Source organism: Paramormyrops kingsleyae, chromosome 21, assembly GCF_048594095.1.
Source record: "Paramormyrops kingsleyae isolate MSU_618 chromosome 21, PKINGS_0.4, whole genome shotgun sequence".
Classification (NCBI taxonomy): Eukaryota; Metazoa; Chordata; class Actinopteri; order Osteoglossiformes; family Mormyridae; genus Paramormyrops; species Paramormyrops kingsleyae.
This window is the reverse complement of record NC_132817.1, coordinates 21,418,555-21,429,870: the sequence shown is the minus strand read 5'-3', so window position 1 is coordinate 21,429,870 and position 11,316 is coordinate 21,418,555. Positions and strand designations below refer to the sequence as shown.

The 11,316-nt window shown below is 50.4% G+C and overlaps 1 protein-coding gene across 1 annotated transcript; it reads left to right on the top strand.

The window, feature by feature from the left end:
• The first annotated feature begins 6,691 nt into the window (after window positions 1–6,691).
• On the top strand, window positions 6,692–10,754 carry LOC111841075 (actin-related protein 2/3 complex subunit 5-like). The gene is made up of 4 exons (XM_023806573.2): window positions 6,692–6,969; window positions 7,909–7,981; window positions 8,063–8,239; window positions 8,504–10,754. The coding sequence occupies exons 1-4, from the start codon at window positions 6,830–6,832 to the stop codon at window positions 8,564–8,566; spliced, it is 453 nt and encodes a 150-aa protein (XP_023662341.1). The 5' UTR covers window positions 6,692–6,829; the 3' UTR covers window positions 8,567–10,754.
• Window positions 10,755–11,316: the final 562 nt, after the last annotated feature.

Below are 11,316 nucleotides of genomic sequence, written 5' to 3'. Positions count from 1 at the left end.
GATTTAACTTTGCTGACTGGTGTTTTCATATGTGTTTTGCGGACTTTTTTTTTGGTTTTCTGATTAAACACCTGTTAACTTCCGCACTTGCATTTACCGTTTATTTTGTGACAGCAGAAATGCATTTAGTGAATTTTAAAAAATGTTTTCAAAATGAATTAGTCGACATCAATAACTATAATGATATTTTCTCTTTATTATTTTGTAATCTGAAGACTGTAAAAGGCCCCCCTTTTTATTCAGGAAATCTGACTTCCTGATTCCCAGCATGAGATATATGAACTAGATTGTACATTCATAGTTTGGTTATTTTTCCAAGCATATTTCCTGGCGCCACTGCAAAGCCAAATCTAAACACTCGCACACCTGATAAGATTTTTCAGCAAACATTTCAGAATAAAATGGATCATGTTATGTAGTGACCTTCTTTGCCTGTTACCCTAGAAGAAATTCATGGTTCGTGCAAGGTGACTGACTCATTTTTCATTCGTTGTCAGAGGCCAGCTTGTCTAGACGTTAAAGATGAGGAAATGTTTAAATGCGTTTTAAGTTTTTCCTTTGAGGGATTTGCTATTTTTTTATTCACTGAATACACGTTTTTATATGCGTCACCTCAGGGTCATATTTCCAAATAAGCCTCGCAAATAAAACAATTGGAGACACGTATAACTGTCGGTAGCAAAAGATAATTTTAGTCAGTGGTGGTAACTGCTCGAGAGTGCGCACTTGGCAAACCACGGGCGCCAAACATTATTACATGTGAATACAGTATGTCGTCACGCATAGGCCTGTATAGTCTTATAAGCAATACTATACCGTTTTCATCAAGAAATATCTCTATCCAGCGAATTAAATACTTTCATTTATCATCTGTAAAAACAAAAAACATCGAAAAGGCATGTGATGTTTTAAAATATGTGGCTTGTTTACCTCAAGAGCTTCGTAAAAATACATTAAAACAACAGCGAAACCGTGTACAAACTGAATTTTCCGTAACACCTGTAATAAACTGTAAACTCAGAATATGGGCAAATATACAGCCGCCATTATCCACACTGATCAGTAAAAAGTGCAAACATGTAGCACATGATTTACATTAAACTACAGAAACAGGAAAAAGACAAATGTCCTCCTTGTGAATTTCAACAAGCCCATATGGAAATAAAATAGGCTTATCAGCTGAAACCAAGATAAGATAAGATAAGATTGACTTTATTAATCCCACAATGGGGAAATTCTTTAGAAACAGCAGCAAGAATAAGAAAGACAGTAAAAAAAGACAGTATAACTGTCAGGCTGGGTGATCGAGCGAGCCGGGAAGCAAGCGAGGCAAGCCGAAAATGAAAGCAAAAGGGTTTATTTCGGACAGGACGGGACCAAGACACCATTAAACATTAATGACGGATCTGGGGAAGACTGACTCAGACATGGACTAAATACAGAAGACAAGTCGAAATAACAAGGAACAGCTGGGCACGATTGGGAAAGCACACGTGGATAATGAGGGGGCGTGGCACACATCGGGATCGAACGGAGCGGATCGTAACAGAACCCCCCCCCAAAGGCGCGCACACCGGGCGCGCCTGAGAGGAGGCGACGGACGAGACCGGGGAACAGGATCTGGAAGACAAAAGCAAAACATTAACGAGACACCGGAAACAGGACAGAGACACAGAACAGGAACAAGGACCAGAAAAACGACAAAACCTGACAGAGGACAGGGAACGCGGACAGGCAGACAAAGAAAGGAGACAGAGAGGGGACAGAAAATGGAGGAACAAAAGGGCCGGGAGTGAACACGGGAGGCACAGAGGGACGAGCAGCAAAAACCGGAGGGACAAAGGGACCAGGAGGGGACGGAGAAGACACAGAGGGACGAGGAACCGAGACAGGAGGAACAAAGGGACGAGGAGACGGAACAAAGGGAGGAGGAAGAACAGGGCGAGCTCGAGGGAACCCAGGCGGGCGAGGGAAGGCAGCCGCAGGGGCCACAGGCGGAAGGGAGGCCGGAGCAGGAGGGGACCACACAGGGGACAAGGAGACAGACGTAGGGACCAACAAAGGAAACAAGGAAGGAGCAGGAGGGAACACTGGTGCAGGCAGGCAGGAGGGGGAAGCCGCAGCAGGCGGAGGCGCAGCCGGAGCCAGGGAAGGCGCCAACCGACGACCAGCCGAAGCGGGGGGGCCCGGAGGCGGCAGCCGGGCCGGAGCCGCTGGACCCGCAGGCAGCCACCGAGCCACGGCCAGGGGGCGCACGGGCGAGCCAGGGGTTAGGGCAGGTGGGACCAGGACCCGACGCCTGTGTCCCCGTCCCTTACGGGAAACGGACAGGCGGGGTCCCGGGGTCTGTCGGCCTCGCTGAGGTAAGGGAGACAAGAGGGAGGTCTGTGCCGGGCGGACAGAAGTCAAGGCCTCTAAAGAGGCAACAGGCAGGGCAGCCGGAGCCGCGGGCGTGGTCGCAGGCGGGGCAGCCAGAGCCGCGGGCGTGGCCGCAGGCGGGGCAGCCAGAGCCGCGGGCGTGGCCGCAGGCGGGGCAGCCAGAGCCGCGGTCTCAGGCGGGGCCGCGGGCAGAGCGGCGGCCTCAGGCGGGGCCGCGGGCAGAGCGGCGGCCTCAGGCGGGGCCGCGGGCAGAGCGGCGGCCTCAGGCGGGGCCGCGGGCATGGCCGTAGCAGCGGGTGGAGCCGCGGGTGCGGCCGGCTGGACAGACGAGCAGGGCGGGGCCGGCTGGACAGGCGAGACGGGCAGGACAGGAGAGTGGTCAGCCAGGGGCGCTGCGGGCGTGCAGGGCTGGCCGGACAGGACAGGCGAGACGGGCAGGACCGGCGAGCAGGGCTGGCCGGACAGGACAGGCAGGTCAGGCGAGACGGGCTTGGGTGTGTGGCCAGCAGGAGGTGCCGCAGGCAGAGCAGGCACCTCGGCGGGCGTGGGTGCAGGCGGAGGCAGCACCGGAACCGCAGACGCAGCCACAGGCACCACCATCACGTGGCCAACAGGGGGTGCCGCCATCGCGCGGCCAGCAGGGGCCGCCGTCATCACGCGGCCAGCAGGGGCCGCCGCCATCACGCGGCCAGCAGGGGCCGCCGCCATCACGCGGCCAGCAGGGAGCGCCTCCGTGGGCACCTCGGGCAAGCAGCCAGCTGTAGGCTGTGCTGCAGGCAGAGCGGCGACGGCAGTCGCGGGCGTGGCTGCAGTGCCGACAGGCGAGCCGGGCTGGACCGGTGAGACAGGCAGGGCCGGCGAGCGGTCCGCAGGGGCCGCCGTAAGCAGCGCGGCAGCATCAGCAGGGGAAGCTGCGGGCGTGGCTGCTGGTGAGCAGGACCGGATGGGCAGGTCAGGCGAGCAGGGCAGGACGGGCAGACCGGCGGCTTCAGGCAGGGCCGCGGGCAGAGCGGCGACCTCAGGCAGGGCCGCAGGCTGGACAGGAACAGCGGCCTCAGGCGGGGCCGCGGGCAGGACAGGAAAGGCGGCCTCGGGCAGGGCCGCGGGTAGAGCGGGCGTGTGGCCCTCAGCAGCAGAGGGCGTCGTGGGCGTGCGGCCAGCAGCCGCAGGGGGCGCTGCGGACGCAGCGGCGTCCTCGAGCGTGCGGCCAGCAGCTGCAGGGGGCGCTTCAGCAGACACCTGGGGCGTGAGTCCAGCAGGGGGTGCCTCGGCATGCGCCTCCGTCACGCAGCCAGCAGGGGGCACCTCCGCAGGCACCTCAGGCGTGCAGCCAGCCGGGGGCGCCGTGGCGGGCACCGCCCTCACATGGCCAGCAGGGGGCACCTCGGCAGGCGCCTCGGGCGTGCGACCAGTGGGGGGTAGTACAGCTGGAGCAGGCAACACAGGAACCTCGGGGGGAGCTGCAGGCGCCTCAGGAACCACGGGGGGCTTTGCCCGCGTCCGAAATCGCAGAACTAGCGGGACAGCGTCCCTAATGGACCTTGCCCCTTTAAGGGCCAGGCGCGTCCCGAAGAAGGGGCCGGCGGCTGGCTCAGGCAGAGAAGCGGCGGGCAGACGGGCTTCGGACGTAACCGTGGCCACCTCAGGAGGGTCAGGCGCCGGCAGGACCGGCGAGACAGGCAGGACAGGAGCCGGCGATACAGGCAGTTCAGGAGCTGGCAGGACAGGCGAAACAGGCAGTTCAGAAACGGGCAGGACAGGCAGGACAGGCGGGTCAGGCAGGACAGGCAGGACAGGCGAGACAGGCAGTGCCGCTGGCCAAGCGGCAGCAGCTGCATCAGCAGCAGCAGGCGGTGCCGCGGGCATCGCAGCGGCAGCAGCAGCAGGCGGTGCCGCTGGCAGAGCGGCGGCAGCAGCAGCAGGCGGTGCCGCGGGCAGAGCGGCGGCAGCAGCAGCTGGTGCTGCAGGCGGTGCCGCGGGCAGGGCGGCGGTAGCAGCAGACAAGCGGGTCGCTTCAGCTGCAGCAGGCGTAGTGGTGACTGCGGGCACTGTCACCTCATAGCCAGCAGGGGTTGCTGGTGAGGCGGACAGGGCAGACGAGACCGGTGAGGCCGGCGTGGTGGCGGCAGCGGGCAACGCCGACTCGTGGCCAGCAGGGGGCACCTCAGCAGGTACCTCAGGCGTGCGGCCAGCAGGGGCCACCTCGGCGGGCGCCACCGTCACGTGGCCAGCAGGGGGCCCCGCAGTAGGCACCTCGGGCAGAGCAGCGGCCTCAGCGGCTGGTGCTGCAGGCGGTGCCGCGGGCAGAGCGGCGGAGGCTGTAACGGGCGGTGCCGCGGGCAGAGCGGCGGCAGCAGCAGCAGGCGGTGCCGCGGGCAGAGCGGCGGCAGGAGCAGCAGGCGCTGCCGCGGGCAGAGCGGCGGCAGGAGCAGCAGGCGCTGCCGCGGGCAGAGCGGCGGCAGGAGCAGCAGGCACTGCCGGCAGGTCCATAACAGGCGCCAGGGTTGGCGCCGGGAGTGCAGGCGCTGCCCCTTTTAGGGCCTTGGGGATCCGGGGAATGGCGTCCCAAACGGCCCTGGCCCCCCTATTAAACAGGCGTGCTGCCCGAAAGTCATAAGCCGCCAAGGGTGGCGGCATCTCATCGGCGGGGCTGGCGAGGGGTACCGGCAAACTGGAAGCGGTGATGACGCTTGGGGTGACGGCAGCGGAGAGAGAGCAAGCCCTCAGAAAGATCGCCGGTTCTTCTGCCTGCTTTCTCCCCTTGCGCCTCCTCCGGCTTGGCTTGGTAGGTCGAGTCGAAGCTGTCGCGGAGAGGGTGAGCGGCTGGAGCCGCCTCTCCGTTATCCGCTCGTACACCTGCCGGAGGTTGTCGCGTACGTCTGCGAAAACGTGCGCTTCCGTGAGCGGGGTGACCTCCTCCAGGAGGGTCCCGCTCCGGCTGGCTAAGTCCCGTGCCACAGGATCCTCCTGGATCTCTGGTTGGGACAGCCAGTAAATTACCTCCTGGAGCAGATCGAGGCGTTGGTCCTCGATCCGCGGAGGCACGTTGACGAGATCCGTCATTCTGTCAGGCTGGGTGATCGAGCGAGCCGGGAAGCAAGCGAGGCAAGCCGAAAATGAAAGCAAAAGGGTTTATTTCGGACAGGACGGGACCAAGACACCATTAAACATTAATGACGGATCTGGGGAAGACTGACTCAGACATGGACTAAATACAGAAGACAAGTCGAAATAACAAGGAACAGCTGGGCACGATTGGGAAAGCACACGTGGATAATGAGGGGGCGTGGCACACATCGGGATCGAACGGAGCGGATCGTAACAATAACAGATACAGCTTTTAACACTTTGGGAAACTTTGGGGAAATAGATTAACAAAAAGATCACAAATGTTGAGAACGTCTACACCTAATGTAATAGGCCAAATCTGGCAGTAACTTAAAACTGTACAAATTCGACAGTAACCTAAAATTCTTCAAAAGGATTTATGGAGCCTGATACAGAATAACCATTTATTTCTAGAGCTACAGCGCCATCTGCTGTCCAATAGTAGGGAATCTACAAATATTCTGCGTTGTAAGTGCTCGACATGTAAAACCACAAACTGAATTCGAAAACATCCATTTTCTACTCTCGCTTGTGCTATGCAGATTTTTAAATTTATTTGTATAATTATTTTGAGCAATAATGAATTTTAATTTCTTAATGCAATCTTATTTATTTATATTTGGTACCAACCACAGTCTCATTATATACAAATATTCATAGATGTATGTGTCATATATCTGTATATTTATATTGAACCGCTGTTGATCATAGGCACCTATAATGTGCACATAATTACATTCCGTTATGCATCTGTCTCCCACTTTGGCTCCTGATGTTACATTTGCACAATTTCTGAATATTAAAAATCCTTTGTACTAAATTGCAAATTTGTTCTTCTTGTCTAGAGTTTATATTTACGTATTATTTTTATATGCGTATTTTTGTGCATTTTTTGTAAAATGTAAAAACTGGAGTCACGTGTATATTACTGAGATGACTATAGAGTTTTTCTTTGACTTTGACTTGACTTTGATCAGCTCGTCATTTTATGGGGTACAGGGTAATATTTTTTATTTTGTTTATTTTTATATAGCGCCTTGATTCTCCAAGGCAATTGACATGAATGCGTGCTAATCCATTATTATTTCGTGTATACTAAACGGCTCACGATGTAGAGGAAAAATATGCAAGGGTAATCGATGATTTTGATTTAAAAAAAGAAAGTAAGGTTAGTGGTAGATGCAGTACTGCACTGGCGCCAGTGGGGAGGCTGGATTGCGGAAGTAAATTATCGGAGGGGGGAAGAAGGAAGCGGACAACCGAGGGTTCATTGAATGCGTTTATAGGCCGTGGTTACAACAAAATAGTGTTTCGGCAAGAAATCAGGTAAATATTTCGCACAATGTCAAAGAACACCGTGTCCGATCGTTTCAGGAAGGTCGACGTGGACGAGTACGATGAGAACAAGTTTGTCGATGAAGAGGATGGCGGAGAGAATCAGTCAGGTCCAGATGAGGCAGAAGTCGACTCCCTGATAAGACAATATCCTTTAATACGTTAAAAAATAAAACCGTATAACTGATCTGCATATCGCAAGAATAGTAAATCCGCGGTACTCATATTGCCATTTTGACCATTTAAGGTCCTCAGTTTTTCAACAACAAACTTCCTTTGCAAGGAGTGTCCGGAACAGGCATGGGTGTGGTTGTAAGACTCAAGAATGAGATTTAAACAAAGAAATGCGAATAGTGTTAGGTGAACGCAATTAGCTACCTTTAACTTGTAAGTATAAACGCAAGACTCGTATCGCAACCCCCGTGAGTAGTAGGCAATTAAGCTTGATACAGTCATTTTGTATCATTCAAATGGAATTTATGAATTTGCCCACTATTTGCATGATTAATGTGCAATTGGAAGTTAATGTTGCGTGGCTCTTCCATATATCCGTTTTTTGCCGATTTACCTTGTGCCTTTATAGTCACCGCAGTGATGTGTTTTGTGCATGCGGGCTGGGGGCGATGAAAGGTATGCAAGAAGTGAGATTACAAGGCCACTGGGTAAGAAAGGCATTACTCCCCTTTTATAATAAAAGGAGACTTTCTACCAACAGTCCTGTTGGTTGGCGTGGATTCTGTGCCAGTTTAGTTCTGTTTAATTGTTTAAGAGTGCTGAATTGCACATTTGCGGCCGGGTCACACTTGGTACCGAGATTCAGGATATGTGAAAGCAAAATGGAATGTTTCTACTTATCAGGTGGAAACGTTTAACAGAGAACAGGCTTCAGTTCTTGCACATGAGATGTGGCGATATGCTTTTATTTGGCAATAGTGTGTTAGACCAAAGATGACTTGAGAGGAAAGTGAGATGTTCACCTAATCCATATTTCTGAAGTTGGAAGAAGGCCCCTCGCTGCTGGGATTTTGCAGCATGCAGAAGGCATGTTGCTTCTGCCTGGTATTTTCCGCTTAACCTCATTTTCACGGGGAATTTGATGGGTGCTCTCCAGGCTGTTCTGAAGAACCCACCGATTAACACAAAGAACCAGAATGTGAAGGTGAGAGTCTTTCTGTAGCCTTAAATGTTTCCTAGTGAGATCTTCCAGGCAAACATTTTACGCCCTGGCTTGTGTGTGCAGGACCGCGCAGAGGTGCTGGTTCTGAAAGTGCTCAGCTCCTTCAAGAGCAGCGATATCGAGAAGGCAGTCCAGGCGCTGGACAAGAACGGCGTTGATCTCCTAATGAAATATATCTACAAGGGCTTCGAAAGGCCGTCTGAGAACAGTAGTGCCATCTTGCTGCAGTGGCATGAAAAGGTGAAATTTCCAGATGCCTTTGTGCTGTTTAAGAGGACTGAATAGAAAACTATATTGTTGTTGTTGTAAATAATTATAACAGTATTAATTTTGTGCAGAAGTAATTTCTGGCTTGACCTGGCGGCTTTCTGGTCCTGACTTTGTGTCCTTAACTGCCATGCCACCTTCTGGACGTAATTAGCTAAAGGCGGCAGCAGATGGTCTAGTCATTAATGGTTCTTTTGGATCCCAACGCAGCATATTAATGACATCGTTTGTCTCCAGGCTCTGTCGGCGGGAGGCGTGGGCTCCATCGTGCGAGTCTTAACCGCTAGGAGGACGGTCTGACAGGACTGACGGGGTTTCCCATGCATTGCCAGACGGGCCCCCCACCACAGAACCTGGCCACCTATCACAGCTATTCTGTCCATTCCCGTTTCTTTGTTCTCCTTGCTCCCTGGTTCCAGAATCTTCTTGTTTTTGTTTTTTTTAGCCCCCTCTCTCTTTGTCCACCTGTACTTCCTTGAATCCTTCATATTGACGCTGTTCTGTGCAGGGGTTGTGGTACCTGGCTTCAGGAAGTTCATGCTGGTGGTTCTCCATTCATATTGACATAGATCTGCTTTGAAGAACCTAAGGTTCTTTGACAGAGTACCTTAAATTCTCTTAGTAGGAGTAGGAGATGTGGGCCGGAAGTATTACTCTGTAAATTACCCCCCTAGAGCCTCCAGTTATGTACCAGTTTAATCTCGACATCTCAAATTCCTTGGGCACTGGAAATTACAGTTCACTTAATGACCAGACCAGATTGAATCTTCTCCACAGCTGAATTATTTGGGATTTTTGCCTAGTGTTAACCAAATAGTGTTTTTGGGATGGAAATTTAACCCTTTTTTGTTTCCTGAAACATGATGCGGCGATGTCACGATAGCTGTCTTCTTTACATCCCCCGATCAGGTTATTGCTTTGGAATAATGTCACCATGTGGTCCATGGAAACGGAAGAATGGAGGGCTGGTGATTGATTAAGCCTGTTGTCTTAAATTTACTGCAACTTTTTTCCATCTGGTGAATCTGCACAGTTGTGTGAGCTGTAAACGTCCGAACCTTTACCTGCTGTTGATGTTGATCTCGGTCCTGAAACGGTGTCCCTGCAAAAGGTCCTCTGATCTGTGACTTGGAGTGATCTGTATTTTCACTTTGAGCTGCAGAACCAAGCTGTTCAGTATTACATGATGGCCTATCAAAGACACACTTGGGTTGAACAACTTCTCCTTGACCACCAGGCAGTGTTTTGGGACCAAAAATATAGTAAATATGGTAAAGTGGGTGTATGTATTTTTTTTAAAGAATAATATGGATATTTTGTACTTTATTTGTTGTAGTAGAAATTAATGGTGCAATAGACGAATTTTCTAATTTACCTGGAAACCAACTGATTGGACTGTAAATTTTCTATTGGTCTAACTTGAAATCTTTAACCTTTTTTCCTTTAATATTCTGCTTTAATCACCTCTATTCCACATCTTTCCTGTTTCCCCAGTCTGGGCCCTTTCTGCATTTATTTTCTCCTCCCTTCATCTGTGCTTTGATTTTGTACGATTGTCCTATAAGCTGTTCTGAAGAAAAAAATTAAAGCAATTTCTTTATTTGATCTTACGTCATACCTTAAAATATTTCTTTTTTCCTGCAAATAATAACCCAAAGTCAGACTCGCATGCCTCTGCTATGGAATAACTTTCACTGTGACCGTGAAACTTACAGGAAATAAACTGTAAATTCCAATTTCCTAGCTTTGGTGACTACAGTATATGATACTTTTGTGGCGAACTGCCTTCGTTCCATGAGCAAAGCCATTAAGAAACAAGAACCTTTATCTCAGGGTTCCCCTATTCCGGTCCTGGAGGGCCAGAATCCAACAAAGTTTGCAGGTTTCCCTGATCAAACACACCTACTAAACTTGGTAATTGGCTGATTAAGATGTGTTTAAGCAAGGAAATCCATGATGGATTCTGGCCCTCCAGGACCGGACTTGGGAAGCCCTGCTTTAGGCCATAGGGTCTGAGACAGCTAGATATAGTGCATGGTATTTTTTTTCTCTTTAATGGTCGTATGCGATCAAAGCCATTGTTGCCTGTAGGCCTGTAAAGTTGCGGTCTGCTCTCATGAAAGCCGTCTCTTGGCTGCTGGTGGTTCACGTGTGGTGAAACTCTGCTCTCGTTCTTTAGATCTGCAGTATCCCCGAATTAGCCCTGAAACCAATTGGTCTAGCTGTGTTAGCATTTCTATGTGCTGTTTAGTCGGGGACCACCTTCTTTATTTTTCAATTTTAAAAACATTGATTTTATATATATATATATATATATATATATATATATATATATAAAATTGTAACTTTTCACAGAAGTGTGAAAATGTATGCAGTGTTGGGAATTACTCTTAAGCTAGAGGAACAGCCCTAATTTGTGTACAAAATGCCTTATTAAGAATTATTGTATGTGATTTTGGGAAAAACATTAAAGTGTATGTACATGGTTGTTTAATTGTCTTGTTTTATATATTTTCATCCCCTGTGCCACATTGACTCCAGCTCAAAACTCAAGGTGCAACATTTTCATGTAAAACAGCCTGGATTTTTGATCTGATTTTGTAAATAATTCTTATATGATGACTTATGTAACCATATGTTACAATAGTGATCTGTTGTCATGCAATTGAAGTAGTTGATCCTATCCAAAATAGAAAGATTATGGTTTTGCAGTGTATTCTGGACAGAGTTACAGGGTTCCCTCGCAGAACACGTGGACGTACACATCATGCCACCTCGTAAATCATCCATTCAGTATTTTCGCTGAATAACATGTCCAAGCCATGGACTCAATTGTAAATAGCAGTGTCATGCTAATCCCCAAAGTGAAATATACAGTCGGCGCCACTAGATGGAGCTGTGTAACTACTTTTGTGAAGTTCAAAGCTTGTTTGTCAAGAAGGTATTATTAATGAAAAGACTGTACGGTGTGTAATCGTTTGCCATTACCTGGTATTTCGTATTTATCAGTTTAATTGTAAGCCTTGCATCAGCAAATTACAAACTATATT

Bases quoted from the DNA above. Each gene is read 5' to 3' on its own strand.
- LOC111841075 (XM_023806573.2), top strand. From the start codon at position 6,830: ATGTCAAAGAACACCGTGTCCGATCGTTTCAGGAAGGTCGACGTGGAC. The intron at 6,970-7,908 runs ATATCCTTTAAT...CCTCATTTTCAC, and splicing joins GTCGACTCCCTGATAAGACA to GGGGAATTTGATGGGTGCTC. The intron at 7,982-8,062 runs GTGAGAGTCTTT...TTGTGTGTGCAG, and splicing joins CAAAGAACCAGAATGTGAAG to GACCGCGCAGAGGTGCTGGT.